Consider the following 19,471-nt stretch of genomic DNA (forward strand, 5'->3'; position numbering starts at 1 on the left):
TTAAAATATTGCATTGCCTCTTTGGAACATGGATTTCTCACTCAGTTTCAGCCTAGTCTTGGTCATTATTCAAAATCAAAAGGAAGACATAGGGGTACAGAGAGAACAGATGGATAAACACACACTAAGCTTGTTTTTCCAGTGTCTTGTTTTTTCATTAGTCACACACAAGCCTGCTAGGTGAGTGCAGTACACAGGACAAGGGCTCCTATTTTAATTTCTTAGTATTATTTACTTACTTGCAAAAAGGTTTTAATAACCAGTGATCTGCAAGGTATTTAGTGTACCTCACTTGTGAATTAGAAACTCTGAATATAGCCTCGAATATTCTCAGACTAACATATACAGTCAAGAAAACAAAACAAAAAAATTATGTTCTCCTTCTTCTTTCCAGTTGTCCTTCAAATATTCAAATATTTAAATATTAAATACTTAATGTATTTATTATATGCACATAATTACACTCCTCTCATCACAGGATCTAGATTACTCCCAAAAGGACATGGTTGTCTCTTCTCAAATAAGGTTTATATACACCAGCTCCCATGGGAAGTACTCCCCCCCAGAAAAAGTTGGACTTAATTTTTCCCCCCAGAGGTTTTAACACTAGAAGAACTATAAGTCCAGTTCTGAATGTCTTGAGGAATTTGGTGACACCTATGTCAACAGCACTATTTTCCAGTGTCAAGCACTGAAAGGACAAACCGGAGCTTTGCTCAGAACCAGTGGCATTGCTTGCAGTGAATTAGCAGTTGTTAACATACCTGGGTCAACCTCACCTACCTTCTCCTGACATTATTTTAGGATCAAGTCCCAGACAATGTGAGACCTGCAGAGAAAAATCAGCTATTGTCTCAGCCACTGCTGAAACAGAACACAGATTTGGCAGGCAGGACAACGCGTCCTTTCATGCTATCAACAGTTTACACTTGTTTGTAGCCTACTTCAATTTGCACCTTCCCTTGAGAAACTGAAAGTGAGGACTCTGACAAGGTCTGGATCTTGTAAACTTTTTGCTAGGAGTTGGTCTGAGCTGATTCACACTTTTGGGAAGCATCCATACTTTTGAAAAGAAATCAGAAACACTAAAATTAGAATGACTACGTGTATTCAGATGATGTCATTTTAGGGAGCAGTTTATGGCTGACAGAGGGGGTGGTTTGGTGCTAGAAAAATGGTTTGGAACCACCATGCCTGTATGTTATGAGACTTTATTATAGAGGCCTGTGGTGCTTATTCTTTAACAAGCTTTAGGTTAGATGGCCATAAATTTCAGCTGTATAGTGCCAGAATCATTGTAAGGTTTCCATAGGGTTGATTGCTTTTATAGATGGCATGTCAAATTAAACATAAATCCTGGTGTGTGCTTTTCTGTGAGCACAGAACGCTGTTATAGCTGATCTTATATGTTAGTTGCTTTAATTATAGCTGATCTTAGATGTTAGTTGCTTTAATTGTCTTCAAAAATTCTGAAAATGGCATGATGGCCATTTCTTTATGATTAAGTGAACAGAAATGTCTAAACAAACAACTTAATTAATACTAAAAACATTTTAAATTAAATGTTTAAGAACAAGGCCATCAAACCTGTCAGCTGACAAAACCCTGGTTTTTACTACCTAGTGGAGTTTGGCAGACCAAAGCTGAAGTGAAATGTGTGAAAATAAACTCTGTAAATGCACTGTCAGAACTTTTATGTGCTACACTACACAAGTTATTGTCCAGGGACCTTGTCATTAGTCTTTACAGAATTCGTATCTGCACATAAACTTTAGATGCTGGAAACTCTTTGATGCCCTTCTAGCAAGTGCCTTCTTCCCTCATTTTTCCTCATGCCATTGTCAGAGTTTATCCTTTGTTCCTGAAGTACCTGCTGCAAGTTTGGAATTTGGTGTTCCTCTTGTGCATCTCCACAGCAATGTCACTGGGAATGAGATAGGGTTCCTTGCTGCCTTTAACAAAGGCTTTGCTCAGCCTCCTAAGTGGCCCGTCCATTCTCTGAGTACCTGCAAAACCGGAGAAAGAGGATTTGTTGATCTGAGATTTCAAAGAAAAATGTTGTCAGACTTCTCCCTGATAAAGGGCCCTGTTTACAAACTGTAACACAAAGGCTGTGCTGTCTAAGAAATGAAAAGGTGGTGTGTTCCAGTACAGGAATGTCCTCAGACAGTAAAAAGGTTTTGTAGACTCTGGTGAGAGGACAATGTAACAGTGAATGTGAATCCTAATAACAGAAATTACCCAGAAAAATTCACCTTATTAATCAAACCAATCAAAATTCTGGCTGTGCAGTAAGTTTGTAGGTAGTATTTATTAAAAAATGGCAAAGGCTACTGATGAGCTGCTGATGTGAATGATCCTACCTGCTACACAAAACCTGACTGTGTTCCTCAACTTCCTCCCCTTTCTTCATCAAAAATGGAAAAATACAAAGGGCAAACACTGAAATAAACACGGACTTTGCCACAGAGGACTTCAGCAATTTACTCCTTGCTAGGACTGCTTGCCAAAGAACAGGAGCTGCACATGAGCAGTTTTCACACACGCTCCTCTCACAACGGAGGAAAAAAGAAAAAGACAAGGACAGACTGACTTTTGGTGACTTTGAACCCTGACACAATTTGTCCCATAAAGAAGTCTAATTATCACGACAACTCTATCTCAATCTATTTGCCATTATGTGTGAATGATGCAGTTCTAGATTATGACACCACAGAAAAGCAAAGGCACCCAACTGTATGAATGGTGCCTATTTAAAATATATAGGTCACTACTATGACACATTTACACTTGGCTGTGTATTTACCATTCTCCCTCGTCGATAATGAAGAGGACTTTGAGATGGAAGAGAGGCCATAAACTTCTGTGTAAGCTCAAATGGCTTTTGCCCTTTACAGAAGCCGATCTCTCCAGGAAAAACCAACACTGTAACAGAAAGGGCTAAAAAAAATGGGTCTTGGCTTGAGACACAGGCTCCTTCACTTTGATCCTATGAAACAGTACACACATGCAAACACAACAGCATTTTACAAGGATAACTCCAAGAGAGAGTTAAAATGAAAAACACCGTTTGTAAAGACTAAGAAATAAGTTGATTTTTTACCAGTGAAAAACTGAGCCCCAGACCAATAAGTCTGAAGAATATTAACTCTCTCCTAACCCAAACCTCCACAGTGGGCCAAAATTAATTTTGTTATGTGACTGTTGGTGATCTGAATTTTGTTATGGGACTGTTGCTTCATTTTCAATTTTTTTTAAATGAAATTCCTGAACAATTCAGCAGTCCTTCATTATAAGACACGATATTAAATGATTTTTCATAGGTCTACGTGTAGAACTTGAAATAAATGTGTGCAAAGGAACTCAGGCAGGTACTATCCTGAAATAAGACAGCAAGCATTGCATTGACCTCATCAGTGTTTCCAAGCTGTATCAGCTTAAAACGAAATTGTCAGTGCATCCCATACATTAAGCCGGGTTTAAAAATACTTCAGATCAATGGAGCTGATTGATTGTTCTGTGACTCCAAATTTACTCAGAAATCCCTGCATTCCTTCACACACAGTCCACCTCCTAATCCATCCTGGACGTAGCCTGTCCCTGCACGATAAGAGATGTCTCTTCAGCTTCAAAATCAATGGAAAATAGGCCTCTGACATGAGAGCTGTTGGCATCAGAGTTCAATTGCTGTCCTTAAAGCTGGGCTCTCCTTGTGCTCTTCCCTGAGCTGTCTTCTTTCCAGAGGCTGTAATAAGCAGTGTTTGAAAAGTAAAAGTGAACAGCATCACTCTGAGTCAAGGCATTCACCTCCTACTGGGTAAGTTATCCAGAAGATGAGGAAGCAGAACAAGGTGAGACTGCATGTGAATGCAGTGATGATTTATTCACTTCCTAGGTACACTTTGAATTTTCTCAGGGAAAAAAAAAAATCACCTGTAAAATTAAGTTATTACTCAAGAACATCCAAAGCTGTAACATCTGTAATTAGAAACTTCTTTCATACATTTTTTCAGGGCTTACTAAGCACTTTATGGGAAACTGTCATATGTAAACATTATTACTATTGTGTTTGCTCGTCAGACCAAATCCATGTGAATGAACCAGCTGCGTGTGGATTTCAAAATTTGAAACATGCTGAGGATTTTTGCCCACAGATAACCCACAGTGCCCAACTTTCACTCCTTTAATTATATTGCTGCAATTACTCCCCTGACACCTGCAATTATATACATTAGCTATATCCGAGCTACCAAATAATGGATCAGGATCTACGACAGCTGGCTGTCAATCAGATCAAAATAAAAGCTGTTCACACCTAAATAACCACAGAGAAGCACAGGTAAAGAACAGCAGAAGCAGCACAGCAATGCTGAGAGACTTTTGGAGACCATTTATCAGTTGTGTAACTCTTACACTGCACAGGGACAAACTTCTTGTCTCGGCAAACCAGTCAGGCAAGGAAGAAACTGGGAAAAGTCACAGAGGAGAAACTTTTCTGGCATTTCTTTAGCAGGTCAAGCTAACAGCACTGTAACAGCATTTGAGAGGTTTGGAAACAGCCTAATCCAGATTTATTTAGTGTTTGTCTACTTTCTAGCGTTTAGATTCTTTCAAGTACAACTCTTATAAACATGGTCTTTTAAATTATTTCATTTCCTTAGGGCGGGTTCCTGAAATTCCTCTTGGTTTCCAGCTCTTATCTGGGGATCAAAAATAGCCACCACGGCTCACAGAACTAAGCCAAGGTGTCCCAGCCCAGCCCAGGTAGCAATATAATCTCTTAAGAAGGCATCCAGAACAGAAAAAATGAAGATTAGAAGGAACGGTTGGAGTTGCCACACTGATTTTTTTAAAGTATTCCTGCCAGGATTTAACACACCACCACATTCATGCAGTGGGAAACCACAGGTTTTCAAAGAAACATGTAGAATGATTAAGCCATTCTGGGTGACTTTAGGGGCAAGATCTTTCTAGAAAGATGGGTAAAAATACTTCACATTTCTTACCACTTGTTTTTGTTCTGTGAACCCATCACTGAAATACAAAGGAAGTTAAGAGAACACATTAAGATGATGTGGTAAAATCTGTATTAAACTTAAGAGGGAAGGAAATCCAGAGATAAGACTGTGACTGTCTTTTTCTGATGTGCACCACAGCTGTGCCCAGACAATTTAAACATGTTATAATTCTGTAATAAAAACTGTTGTTAACCACAATCAAGCTGTGACTTGCTCAGATAAAGGACTTTCTTAATAGTGTTTACTTAGACACGTAATAAATAGAGCCAGCTAGGTTAAGAATAGTGATAAGTATTTTAATTGCAGGTCTTTAACTAGCAAGAACTTTATCCTGTTTCCTCACAGAGGTAGTCATTACTGAACTGGCTCAGAGGGCAGAAGATTAAACACCTAATCATTACAAAGGGTGTTGAAAACTCGGGCCTTCATGAAAATGACAATATCCTTAATGTTGTTTCCCACTGGGTTTAGTCCCCTGCGCTGTCTTCCCAGCTTTGTGAAAACATTTGAGTTTTCCAAGCGAGTTACATGATTGTGAATTACCCCCAAAGCTGGTATAGGGCAGGGATGCTTCAGCACCCCGGAGTTACGTGGAGTAACAGCGTTTCTCAAGTCCGAAGTACCCCCTGCACCACATTCCAGCCGCAGGGAGAGTCGGTGAGCCAGGCTTACATTGCCTGAGCCCTGTTACACATCCATAGAGTGGCTCTTCTATATCACCCGATGAGATGGATGGTCCGTGCTGCTTCGGAACACGTTGACGAAGTGAGAGGTGCACAAGGGCTTCATTCTGCTTCCAGGTCTTTGACTTCTCAGCAGCTGTCCTCCTCCTGAGCCAAGCTCCACGCACCATCTCTAACCCCTGGAAATAAAACCTTTAAGAAGTCTTTCTGCTCACGTAACTGAGCAATCTCACTCCCGAGCAGCAAGGCTAGTAAGTAACGAGGAATACGAGAGCCATCTATGTGCTGCCAGTGACACATTTCACAGCACGGCAGGTGATCCTATTGCACCAGCCCTATGGCGGCAAGCACCCCGTTTCCAGAAATGGAAGAGTACATTCATCCTAAGCAGGGGAGTGCACCAAGCAGCCCCCTGAGCCGCCTCCGCCCCACAGAGCGGCCCAGCGTCCCCCGAGCGGGCAGCGCCGCCGCCCCGGAGCCCTGCGCACGCAGACGTGTCGCTCACTCAGCAGCTGCCCAGCGGGCCCCGCACGACGTGGCCGCCCCGCGGCGGCCGAACACCGGCGGCCGGCCTTCGAACCTGTCACCGGGTGGCGGGGACGGGCGCCTCCTGCGATCACTCCTCCCCAGCCCCCGCGGGTCTAAGGCGGCGCCCTCAGACCCTCCCGCGGCTCCCCGCCCTCTGCCGTGAGGCGGCGGCGCTCGCGACCCCCCGCGCGCCACTCCCGCCAACGCCACCTGGGCGCGCGGGGGCGACGGCGGGAGGCGAATGAGGGGGGGGAGGAGGATGGGAAGCGGGAGGGGCGGTGGGCGGGGGCGTGGCCGCGGGCGGGCGTGTCCCGCGCGGGCGCGCGCTGTCCGGGCAGCGATGGCGGACGATGGGCAGGGGCGGCTCAGGACTGAGGAGGGCCGGGCGGGCGGCGCGGCCGTGGCGGGCGGCGAGATGCTGCTGAGCGTGGGGCTGCTGGCTCTGGCGCTGCTGGCGGCCTACCGGCTGTACCTGCGCTGGGGAGCGCGGAACGGGCCGGGGGGCGCGGCCCGGCAGGGCGAGGCCGCCGCGCTGCCGCGCATGAAGCGCCGGGATTTCTCCCTGGAGCAGCTGCGCGAGTTCGACGGCGCTCGCAACCCTCGCATCCTCCTGGCTGTTAACGGCAAAGTCTTCGACGTGACCAAAGGCAGCAAGTTCTACGGGCCCGGTGAGACGGCGGGGGGATGGGGGCAGTCCCGGCCTGGGACCCGCCGGCGGTGTTACACTGGTGATGCTCAGCGGGTCTGGGTTCTCCTCAGGCAGCCGTCATTTTCCCAGATGCCTTGATTTGGATGTGCCGTGGTTAATTCTATTTTTTTTTTCCCTTCTGTCTCTTCTAGTAGGTTTCCCAAGTGCAGCTGAGCAGTGCTTTCTTCGTTCTAGCGCTTACGGCTCAGGAGAGGAACCCAAGCAGCTGGTTATTTATTTAGGTGTAAATGCCGTGTTGAGTGTGACTTTTAGTCAGGATAAAGATAGGCAAGGAGAGCTCTGGGATGAATATGTTGCTGCTGTTGGGAAGAGTGCAGAAATCAAGCCAGTCTTGTAAACAGACAGACAGACAGCAATCCTCTTCGGAGAGGAAATGTGTATTCGAAGGTTCAGAAAAACAGGCTTCAGAGAAATGTTCTGGTTTTGTATTCACCTTGTACACTGTGAAACTGCAGCACACTTTCTCGTGATAAACAGCATTCTTAATAATGAGGTGGGTAAACTTACTGGTGAGCACTGTGTTCACGACTGATGCCAAAGGAAATGAGGCTTATGACTGCTGATAATTTTCTTCTTTAAACAATGGTGGTTTGGGAAACTTGCTCTAATCAAACTATACAGGAGTTTTCATAATAACCGTGGCAATCTTCCTTGTGAGAGGGGTGGAGGAGAGAGAGGATATTTCCCACTCCCCCAGGAAATAGTTCAAGTTAAGTAATAATTTATTATTATTTAATAATTGAGGTTACAAAAAGAAAAATACAAAGCTGGCATGTTAAAAGCCTTTGGTTCTTGGCGGGGAAGGGACAGGCAGTTCTGTGGTTGAACTGGGCTAGAATTTTGTAACTACTTTATGCTCCAAGTTTGTGATACCAGTTGCAGAAAGTGAACCTGCTGTAATTGAATTGAAATGCTTTTTTTGGATGGGTACTATAAAAGTTCATGGTGGAATCCAAAATATCTTGCCATGTTTTATGTTGTTTATTAACCAGTAAAGCTGAGAAAATGCAGCCTGGTGAGCTGCAGCTTTCATGACACTTAATCAGGCTAGTTCTTTTGTCTCTCTTATTTAGGGGTTTTTAAACTGAGACCTGTGTGCTGACATAAAATGCAGGTAATACACATGCTGCATGACACTTGAAACACCCCTAAGCTGGCAGAGTGCTCTGTGAAATAATACTGAACCCTGATCTGAACATTGACTTTTTCCCTTTTGTGTATCAAACTTCAGTTAATTGTTAGGCTCTCCTCTCCAAATACCATCAATGGTTCACACTGTCAACCTTTGGAGGCCTGTTGTTGTGAGGAAGCTAAAACTTAATGTTCTAGGACATCAGTCTGCTTTTTGATAACTGGTAGCTGCTGGTTTCCTTAAAAGCAGTGCTTCTAGCTTTTCATCAAGAGGGACAAAGGCTTTTTTTTATTTTTTTTTGTCCCTGTCGTGAAAGACTGCCTTTTTCTAACAGGAGTGACATCGTTTTCGTCTGTCAGATCTGTAACTTGGGATGTTGCATGTAAAGCTCAACCATATGCATCATCAGCTGTGCGTTCTCTGCCAAACATGATGATTTCTGAATCCTGCTCATGTGGTTTCCCTCTTTGGATTCATATCAGGGAATTTTTTTCTTGCAACTGTTTAGTGGCTGAAAAGAAGAACACTAGTAGAAGAACACTGCAAACTAGATAGTTTGCAGCTTTAAAAACGTGAGAAGAGTTCAAGTGGAAAAGTCTCCTACAGCTGGTTGAGATCTTTTCAGAAAGGCTTCAGCCAGAGTGTCCAGATGTCCACAGGAGTTCTCACAGAAATTTTATGTCTCGTAGCTGGAGTGTGGCAAGGGAAGTGCAAAGCATACCAACAAAGCATGGCCAAATTTTAACAGAAGAAAGAGCTGAGGACTTTGGCTTTGCTGATATTTCAGGCTCTGACTGTGAGCCTTTAGTAGATTGTTGAGGTACTGATGTGAAGAGAGAGTGCTTCAGCTTTGAGTTCAGTGGAAGGCAGTGGCTGAGGGCTCACTGTCAGACTTCAGCAAGTCTGCAGGCCTGGGTTAATGTAGAATGACTTGGCTGCCTCAGGTGGCTTCTCATGTCTTCATAGTAAGGTCTGGTTTTCCTCCTTCAGTGTAGTTTGGATGCCAAGGTGTTCCTCTTTTTTCTACTTATAGCAGAAAGTTTAAAACGCACCAAATTGTCATCTAGTCCAGATTTTTGTCCAACAGTTGAGATTCCATTAAAGTTTCCACCAAACTTCTGATTTTATTTAGAGGTCTCCTGGTTTTAAGTTTCCATTCAGCAAATCCTGTTATACTTTGGTCCATTTCATTGAAGAGCCCTTTACATACATACAGTAAAGGTAGTTTTAAATAATGACAGAGTGGAAGCCCTACTTTCAAACAGCCATGACTGAAAACTTTGTTTTCTTGAACATCTAATCCAAATGTTTCCCAGTGATTTTTTGTTTGGTTGGTTGGTTGGTTTTTTTGTTTGTTTGTTGGGGGTTTTTTTTGTTTGTTTTTGTTTGGGTTTTTTTTGTTTTTTTGTTTTTGTTTTTGTTATGCTGTCTTTACGCCTTCTACAGTTTATCTCATTGGTATCCTGTTAGTCTCTGGTATCTCTTAATGTATTTTAGCTAAGAGTATAAAAAGGCTACACTGCACATATAACAGTCTGTGCCTCCAAAAACCACTTTGCTTACATTGAACTCTGAATTTAAAACTTTACTTTCCAAGTTATTTTCCAAAATGTGCTCTGTCCTGCAAATATAGCATTTGTTTCAAGACTTCACTTAGGTGTATTAAATTCCACCTCTGCTTGTGCACAGATGAATAAGTGACCTAGAATGCTTTGACTGATTATCAAATCTAATTAATTGCCTTTCCCTTTATCATCCACAAACTCCAAAAGAAATAAAGTAAACAATTAGTGGTACGCTATTAAAAATATCTCATAAGCAGACAGTCAGAGAACCTCTGTTGGGATGATTTCCCATCTGTAATCACATCTCATGACTTAGGGTTTAGTCATTAATACTTTCTGTGTGTGCTGTGTTGGTTTCATATCTTACAATGAGAGACAGTCTTTTACTTTTCATTTCTTATAACATTGAACTTTGTGTGTTTGTTTGCATTGAGGTTTCTGGTTGTGTATTTGTCAGTAGAAGAGCATTGTAAGAGTTAGTGTACTTTATGTCGGCAAATCTTAATATTTAGCAGTTAAATTTGCATGCCAAGGTAATGCCATAAACAGGTTTTGATTAGCTTAGTAAATACTTTGTGCATTTATGAAAAACACGCATCTTTGAGCATGACAAAGCAAGATTATGTGCAACCCTGAGTATGCAACTATTCACGTCACTTCTATTTCTTAATGTTTCATGATCTTAAAAAAATCAATTTCCTGACTTTCCTTCACTGCAGTATGTTGTCACTGTCAACTCATCTCTCATTCCACTTGTCTTTCACGATGTCATGAAGATCTCTGATTTTCCAAGAAGAATAGATTAGATAGTAGTAGTTCCTTCCACAAAAAATATTCCATCATAGTTCATTTTCCATGAAGGGAAAACTGCCTTTATTTCATTGTAATAAACAGCCATCATTTTTTCCAGTAATTTGTATAAAAATATTCTGATGCTGTTGACTTTATTTGGAAGTCAGTGCCATAAATTTCACAGTGTCTCTGTTGACCACATGGCAATGGTGCTTTTCCATACATCCTTTCCAAGGGTATGGTTAGAGTGAAGTGTTGCAGGAGGGACTTTACATATGTTGTATTTGGAGAATACTGTTAAGGGTGGCCTTATCTTACGAACACAACAGGCTGAGGGGTTACAGATAAGTACAGAGGATAGGACTGGGGGAAAGAAGTGTTTTCTGTCAAGTGAGAAAGGTCTTCTCAGTGGTTCTGATGTTTGTCACCTCTTTTGGTTGTCTATGTAGTGGAAGTGTCTCTCACCCTGGGATTCAGCTTTTCAGAGAAATAGCTTTTCTGGACAGAGAAGTGGAGTTCCAGCTAAAAGCAATAAAACTACAAGGTGTATACACAATATTGGTGAGAGATTGTTTCCATACTTCTGGTTAAAGGGAGTAGTGCCTTTGCTACCAGGGTAGAGGTGGTTCTGAGCCTCCAGGCCATGTTCATGGAGAGCAGTAAAGTGGTTTTGTGCAGGAAGATCAGCACTCTGTCTCCTCTGCTTCTGCTCTGTGTGTCTGTCAGCTCTCTCTTGTTTTTTAAATTTCTTTTTCCCTTTTTCACAACCTCAGTATATCTCTTAAAATTGAACAACTGTGTGTTTCATAAGAGGTCTGTACAAATTCCTGGCTCCTATTTAAACCAATCACGTTCCAGTCACAGAATTGATTATGCTGGAAAATACCTCTGAAATCATTGAGTCACCTGATATTTGAGGGGCCTGATCAAGCAGGTGTGCTCAAAGCAAGGTAATACGAAATGTGATAGTGACATCACATGAATTGTTAGTTAGTTAATATGAATTGTTACTGACATGTAGATGTTAAGTCCAATACACAGCAGCATTGCCATCACTGAATGAAAAAACCTGGCCAGCTTTGCTTGTCTTATTAGGAAATAAACTGGTGGTCAGAGCATTTCTCACTGAACCAAGATGTTGAATCTAGGTCCTGCTGAAGAATGCAGCTGTCTTCTAGAAAGCTCCTGACTGCTAGCCTGTGGGCTCTCTTACCAGTGCTTGTTGTCTGCCCCTTTAGTAGAAATTGGGTCATTTATTGATTCTTGCACTTTTTTTTTTTTTCCACAAAGTTAAAAAGCAAGTAAGCAAAAGAGTGAGGCTCTCTGACCTTGTGCCTGAGGAGTCAGGTTTAGACCCCTGTTTCTGGGCAGTTCCATCTTAGCATGTAGACTTCACATCTGTAGAGTTCCCATTTAGCATGTGGATTGATCTCCTAAGAACACATACTTTCCATGCAAGTTGTAACTTAAAATTGACCCACATCTTCTGTTTCATGTAAATCTGGAGCAGCAAAATTAAAATTATGTCACCTTGAATTCCCAGTGATAAATGTTATTAGAAACCTTCTGCTTTCAAGCTACATCTGCAAATGGCTTAGTATAACTTTCAGCTTTTTCATTCTCTCATGAAAGATGCAACACTGAGCAAACACATGTCAGGATTCTGACAGAAAATTTGAAACAGCCAGTGAATGTTTCTCTTTAGAGTGGAAAAAGTAAGCAAAGTGATAGAATAGTGTAGTTGTTAATAATTTTGTAGCCTGTCTCTCTTTGCCCTAACTCACATTAAAGGGAAGATTAGTCCTTATTCTTGTCTGCAGATAAAAAAGTGTTGTCCCTGAGTATCTAAACTTCATACAAAACTGGGGTTTATTTCCAGTAGCTGTATGGAGCCCACAGATGCACATTTGGTGATTGCTTTGAAGTGCTTTTTGACTAGTTGAAGAAACCAAAGCTGCTGGTTTAAAACTGAACCTTGTTAACCTGTGTGACTTCTGTAGAGAGATCACATGGGCCTTGTGAAAACGACCACAATTCTTAGCTCACCTATCACTTCATTAGCTATAAAGTTCACACGTGGCTATCTGTGGTGTATTCCCGTGCTGCCCCTTGGAGCCATCCAAAGTTCAGTGTACAACGTTGCTGGTGTTGGAGCAATAGTCTGGGATGTTCCACAAAGCTGCTACCAAACTGACATGGTCAGGGAGCCTTTTGGCAACCAGGAATGTACTCTGAAGGTAGATCCAGCATAGGTTTTGCTGGGGGAGCTGTTGGCCAAACTGGCTGAAAATTGAAATGTGTGCTGTTCCAAGATCCAGTTTACCCTGTTTTGGAGGAAGTGACTAGAAGCAGTGCTTCCAAATAAAAACTTCATGGTTCAAAATTTTTAATATGTTGCTGTAGGTTGAATAGATATTTTTCCTTGTCTGCAAAGAGAAATTAAATCTTCATTAGAGAACCAAACCAGTGCTAGGAGATGCAGAAATCTTGAATGTATTTTTATTGTCTGAAGAGACTTTGACTTTACCAATTCTCAGGGTACCCAGTTTATTGTGAATAATGACAAATGTCAGGCTGAACAGGATGTCAAATTCATCAAGGCTGCTAAATTCTTGACTGGATTCTGAAAGGAAGTGAAGCTCTGCAGGTGGTGGGTAGCAATGTTTTGCATGTGTCGTAGCTTAGAGAAGGGTGTACTTTATACAAGGTGGAGTTGTAAGGTGGATGAGGACTTTATACATGGGAAATGCAGTGTATGAACGTGGAGGTACAGATGTGGAGATAGGCAGGCAAATATGTGGGCTTGATAACTGGTCTCAGGGCTAAAATAAACAAAGGCTCTGGAACAGAGGTCTTTAAATGTGAAAGCTGTGATGGGAATAAAAGCATTCTTCAAGGAGCAGCTTTCCTTTATGGAAGACTAGTACCTCCATATAACCAAGTAACATGTAGCAGATGTGTTTTAATTGGTTTTTACACTTCCCTGACTCTTGTTGTTGTACTATCCCAAATAGGAGTGGGAGGAGAATTTTTTCAAGATATATTTGACTGTGAAATGGCTAATTTGGGGACACAGCAAAACAAACCAAAAAAAACCCACTGAAATTTTGTGATACAGTCCCAGAAAGTTGCTTTGGTTTATGTACCTGTGCTACAAGCCACTGTTCCTGCCCTCTCTTCAGCGTGTCTGTCGTGTCATGCTGCAATCAATTATTTACAGCAGAATCCAGGCTAGATAGGTGGGCAGACAAAAGGAAAGGAAAGAAGGACTGTGGGTAGGGCCTGCAGAGTAAATTGCATCAGGCCATGAAAGAGCTCCGTGGGAGTGTGTCTAGGATTGTACTGATGTCTCCATCTCAGTCATGTTCCTGAAAGATACTTTCTCCCTGGGATTTTATGTTCTGGCACCTTCCTGGAGACTTCCCCAAGTGCAGTGAAATCTGATATGCAAAATAGCTTTTTCAGACTGTTGCACCAGTTTTTTATGTAGAAGTGAGTGATAGACTAGGGGTTAGAGCAGAACCCCAGACCTGTATGTTTTGTATTAATACAAAATACTGTACTTAAACTCTGTGTAGAAGAACCTAAATGGAAGCTTTAAATCTTGAAGCAGATCTTGCTCATACTGAGATTGGTGAACTTCTGCTTTAGGAACCAAGGTGAAGCCAAGCTTGCACCATTTGCTAATAATCACAATTCAATATTTACCTTTTAGTATAGGATTAAAGAATAGAACACATTTCTAAGTTAATTTGCAGAGCTGGAATTTAAAATGCTGTCTGCCGAGTCCAAAGGTTGGTTTTTACAAGTTAGCATTCCACTGAGTGCTTGGACGTGGCTTGATGAGTCCTCTGTGACTTCTGAATACTTCTGTAATAAACATTCTGGAATCTTAAAGTTCAAATTCAGTTTTAGGAAAGAATAAAACCTTGGTATAATAGCATGTGAGATTAGATACTTGCAGAAATTTTGCATCCATTAATCTTAATGCAAGCTGATGTATTCTGAAAATTTTCATGCTTTCAATTAAGTGTGTTACTGAGATTTAAGAATGTTCAGTGCTTGATACAGATAAATATAATTCTCTTTTTAATGTAAATAATTGGAATCAAGCTGGTGGACCAAGAGGTGACATCTCAGCTGGTGCTCTGAAATTCCATAAACCACTAAATGCAGGGTAGAAGGGAAGGGCAGCAGGGTGGTACTCTCTGATTAGCCAGAGTTTGGAAAACACCTTGTGCCAGTAGTAGGATTTAGGGACATATTTGTTTGAAACACTTCAGAGAAAGGAAAAAATGGGGACAGAATACTGTTAGTGGGGTCACTACGTAACAATTTCTAATTGCCTTTAAGGATTTACTAATTGTGGTGTTTCTAGGTGCTGTTTATAGCTCCCATGTTCTTCATTTAGAACATCAAAAATGAGATTATTTGAATGAGCAATCATTGAGTTTTGCTTGAAGCAGGACTTTTTGTTTGGAGAAACTGTTGTGTTGCAGATGATGGTCATTGCTGCCTTTTAGCCTGTCCTGTGGAAGTGACTGAGCATGCAGAGTGCATTGGTGTAGGATTGATTTCAGTCTCTAAATCTTGCTTTTCAAATAAATACCTAATTGAGGATGCAAATAGGAAAGGTAGCCCTCTTGGCTTTGTTTCCCTGAAGTACTGTATCTGTAGTCCCTGATTCCTGAGATAGTTCTCATGAATGCTGTTCTTGGAGCTAAAGACCTGAAAGGATGAGCACAGAGATGCTGTTCATCATTATGGTCAGACTGGTACAGTGCAAACTTCCAGCTGATAGTTCATTCTCTAATACCTACTCCTTGTGAAATTGTACTTTGAAATCAGTTGGTTGATTTCCAGAGAGAGGAGGGAATTGTCTTTGGCATGCAGGACAACCTTCTGTTCTCAGGTTTGACCCTAAGCAGTTTACAATGCCAAGCACTCTGGGGTGGAGAGACAACACCAGTTCTGGTGAGGACATCGTTTCTTCTGATCCATATGGTGCTCAGGTTCCCTGCTTCAGGAATTGTCCCTGCTGCATTCAGCCTGTGTCCCAGCCCTGGAGTCACTGCCCAGCAGGAGCAGATAGGTGTGGTGGCTGCAGCAAGCGGCCTGGGAGGAACCAGCCTTTCAGAATGATTCCCCATGGTTCATCCCCATGGTTCATCCTACTGCAGAAGAGGTCTGAGGCGCTCCAGCAGGCAGTAGAGGGGGTGAAGGACAGTGTGTTGCCACTTGATTGTGTTCATTCTTGCCCATGGGTGCTGCCTTTTCTTCAGTCTGATGGCCACTGTTGAGAGGTAAGCCAGAGAAGGGTTCTGGCCTGTTCACCACCACGTGGAGAGCACTCTGTAGCAAGCCTTGGGTGTCTCTGGTGCTAGGCTGCTGCAGTTAATGCAGAAAAATTTTAAGTTGTATTTTTTGGGTTTTTTTTGTATTGGTTTGGGGTTTTTTAATTCATCTGAATTTAAGGTATTTGGTTTTAGGTCAAGAAAATCTAAGATAACAATATGCCTAAAGTTCTTTCAGTTAATTATCCTACAAATTGTTGGTTTATAAACCATCAGTTTCTCTCGGTAATAATATTTATTTCACAGTCATTGCTCAAAATTCTTTTGGGATATTTTTGCTGTTTTGCATTGGTCAAAAAGCACAGAGGAAGCAGTTGCTTTATATTCCTGTGTGACAATTTGTGCTGGTTTCAAGAGCATTACAGGCAGGCTAAGGGTATAGGGGATCTGCTTCCCAAAAGAAGTGAGGTGATTTCCTCAGAAGTAAGAAATGTCACAAAAGATACGGAAAGTTCTTGTGATTCTGTAAGTGAAGTGAAGTCATTAATTAGCCCTCTTAAGTTCTATTTATTTATAATAATGGATTTCTAATTAAGATGTCTATGCAGTTTGCTTCTGTTCATATCTGACTTGTAAATATTCAATGTGTTGCTTAATAGAAGTGTATTTCTTTTGAATTCCAGCCTCTGGTCCCTTTGGAATTTGCATCAACTGGCTTGCATCAACTGACAGGGATTTTTCCAGATATCCCTTCAAAGCTATTTTCCTGGTTCTGCTTCTCTCAGCAGACTTTATCTCCTAGTGATATTAAAGATTGAATTGCAGTGCTGTTGAATGTCAAACAGCCATGGCATTGAAACTGCTGCTGTTCCCATCACTGCAGAAATTTAATGTATGGCTTTGGCAGACTACATAAAGAACGGAGCTTTGGTTACCATAAACAAAGACGTGAAGGTATCAATTTTGTCTTTTTGTTTTCAGAGGGTCCATATGGAATATTTGCTGGCAGAGATGCCTCCAGGGGACTAGCAACTTTCTGTCTAGATAAAGATGCACTCAGAGATGAATATGATGACCTATCGGACTTAAATGCTGTACAGATGGAAAGTGTAAGAGAGTGGGAAATGCAATTTAAAGGTAAATTCTGAAATTATCAGCTTAAGGAAATGCTTTTAATAAAAATGACTGATTTGGGCTTGGGGAAGCTTTTAAAGAGGTGTTGACAGTAATATTATCACAGAATATGCTGAGTCAGAAGGGACCCCTAAGGATCTTCTATTTCAACTCTTAGCTCTGCACAGAACCATCCCCAAAAATCCCACTCTGTGCCTGAGAGCATTGCCCAAACACTGCTTGAAATCTGTCAGGCTGGTGCTGTGACCCTGGAGAGCCTGTGCCAGTGCCCAGCCACCCTCTGGGTGAAGAACCTTTTTCTAATACCCAACCTTTTTCTAATACCCTACCCTAACCTGGGGGTCACCACAGCAAAGTGTCTGCCCCTCCTTGTCCCCTCATAAGGGAGGTGTAGACTGCAGCGAGGTCCCCTCTAATGTGTGTGCAGTGTAACTTACGACCAGACCAGGGATTTCAGGCCTTTCTTCCACAGAGTATTTCACTATATGTCACTATAGCTTTTATAAACTTTTATTTTTATATGAGAAAACTGTTCTGTTAGCTATTTGGCACAGAATTTCATTTCTCCCAAATCTCATCTGCTTAGCTGGTGGAACTCCTGCTTGGGGTTGTTGGCTTTGGATGCCGTGGAATTATCATTAGGACAAAGAGTTGTTTTAACATAAAGGGTTGAATGAGTTTGTCTTGAAATAATTTCTGACAAATAAGGAATTATGCCTCTGGAGGGAGGGGGAATAATTTTTCACACTAATTGAAATCAAAACAGGCTGAAGGATTGAAGAGCATTGGTTTTTAGTCCTTGGGTGATAAATCTTACCTGATCAGCTGGAGGAGAATGGAAACAAAGTACTCACAGTTAGAGAAAATAATGGTAGAAAGATTGCTTTGGGAGGCTGAGCTTGCTGCTAAATTACCATCAGTTTCAGTGACTGAGATTTAGAACTGTAGTGTGTCGGAGAAAAAGTGAATTTGCAGTGGTATGGGCTAGCAAGCAAATGCAGCTGTATTTAATTGTAATGGAATCATAAATCTCTTTCAGAAAAATATGACTACGTAGGTAGACTCCTAAAACCAGGGGAAGAACCATCAGAATACACAGATGAGGAAGATACCAAGGATCACACTAAACAGGAATGAACTTTGTAAACAACCAAAGTCAGGGGCCTTCGGAACTGCAACCTCTTATTCCCCATCACAGAATGTCCTGCATCTTTGGGTACAGTTCATCTGCTGCGAAAAAACATTCAACAGGTTTTGTACAAGGAAAATAATATACTCACAAATGAAGATTTGAATACTAGACATTCTTTGTGCTGCCAAATTTTTTGTTGCAGTTTATTTGTAATGTCTGGTTAGGCTTCGTTAGTGAAGAGGGGCCAGGGATTTAAAGGCAAAAATGCTATTCCTTTTTATCAGTAAGCTGAAGCCTTCAACTAGTGTACCTTACAAGCTCTCTAAAAGACGTGAGTCTTCAAGCTCAGAGGAAGGTTTGAATCTTGTTTCGTGTGTGTCTTCTCCTTCAGCACTAAAAGAAAGATGTACTCATCCACATCAGCATCAGTAGGTGAGACTCCTGAAGCCGGTGTTAAAAATGTGAATTACCAGTTTTGTTTTGTGTGTGGGCGTTAGCAGAACCCTTCAGTTCTCTAAGAGAAGTCCACGTAGATTAGGATGGGGATAAAATTCATCCTTTTCTCAAAAGGATTGGGTAAAAAAAGTTTCTTCTACAACAACTATTATCTGAAGCCTGCCTCTCCCCCTTTTTCCCATCCTCTAAATCAAATCAAATATTAATTGTGCCTTATTTCGCTTACATAGACTTGAATTGTTTTAAGGGACAGCCCCCAAATTGCGGTTTCATAGTCACTACAAGCAGCAGTGAGACTGAATTGGAATGTTCTGTTGACTGGAAAACCTTGATGTCATTCTGTGTATAGAATGTAAAAGAGGAGCACTCAGTGTTACTGCCATATGTTAATACTACATATACTTAAATTAGCATTGTGATGGCCAAATGCATACTCCCATGCTTCTTTTTAAGGAATTACAAACACACAAAAAAAGTCTCCCTTCCTCCTCTTCCAGAAGCTGCCTAACTTTTGGGAGCATAGCCTTCGCACCCCCGTAGAGTGAAGGGGCGTTGCGCGCGTGTGTCTGTGTGTGTGTCTGTCTGAATGCAAGACTTGGGAGGGATTGTTTCTGCAGATATTGTAAATACGATACCATTTTAATAAAGCATGTACAATACCACATGTGCTGTCAGACTTTGTGTAGAAGCTGGTAAGCAGAGCTGGAGTACCATGCAATAAAAAGGGGGAGAAGTCTTGGACAGATAAAGCAGCCACTGGTCTTTGTCCTGGTGGAGTGATTTTCCCTTTCAAGTCCCAGCTGTTGAGGAATCTTGAAGACTTACTCAGGTAAGCTACATTTAAGAGACTAAACCTATGCTAGTGAATTTATGGTGGGGGGAAAAGTGATACAAATAAAGCATTGTAGTAACGGAGTGCAACATACAGTATAAGGAATATATCACATGGCATTAACAGGACAAGAACAGCAGCCTCCTGGCTTATGTTTGTACCTCTGGTTGCAGATTTCAACTGTGTTAAGTCTACA

General features: G+C 41.7%; 1 protein-coding gene across 1 annotated transcript; it reads left to right on the forward strand.

The window, feature by feature from the left end:
- The first annotated feature begins 6,522 nt into the window (after positions 1-6,522).
- PGRMC2 (progesterone receptor membrane component 2) lies at positions 6,523-19,102 on the forward strand. Its single transcript, XM_041412140.1, has 3 exons — positions 6,523-6,897; positions 16,703-16,858; positions 17,895-19,102. The coding sequence occupies exons 1-3, from the start codon at positions 6,570-6,572 to the stop codon at positions 17,990-17,992; spliced, it is 582 nt and encodes a 193-aa protein (XP_041268074.1). The 5' UTR covers positions 6,523-6,569; the 3' UTR covers positions 17,993-19,102.
- The last annotated feature ends 369 nt before the right edge of the window (positions 19,103-19,471 follow it).

This window comes from Onychostruthus taczanowskii, unplaced genomic scaffold (assembly GCF_017590055.1).
Source record: "Onychostruthus taczanowskii isolate IOZ18803 unplaced genomic scaffold, ASM1759005v1 scaffold38, whole genome shotgun sequence".
Lineage (NCBI taxonomy): Eukaryota > Metazoa > Chordata > Aves > Passeriformes > Passeridae > Onychostruthus > Onychostruthus taczanowskii.

Bases quoted from the DNA above. Each gene is read 5' to 3' on its own strand.
- PGRMC2 (XM_041412140.1), top strand. From the start codon at position 6,570: ATGGCGGACGATGGGCAGGGGCGGCTCAGGACTGAGGAGGGCCGGGCG. The intron at 6,898-16,702 runs GTGAGACGGCGG...TTTTGTTTTCAG, and splicing joins CAGCAAGTTCTACGGGCCCG to AGGGTCCATATGGAATATTT. The intron at 16,859-17,894 runs GTAAATTCTGAA...AATCTCTTTCAG, and splicing joins GTGGGAAATGCAATTTAAAG to AAAAATATGACTACGTAGGT.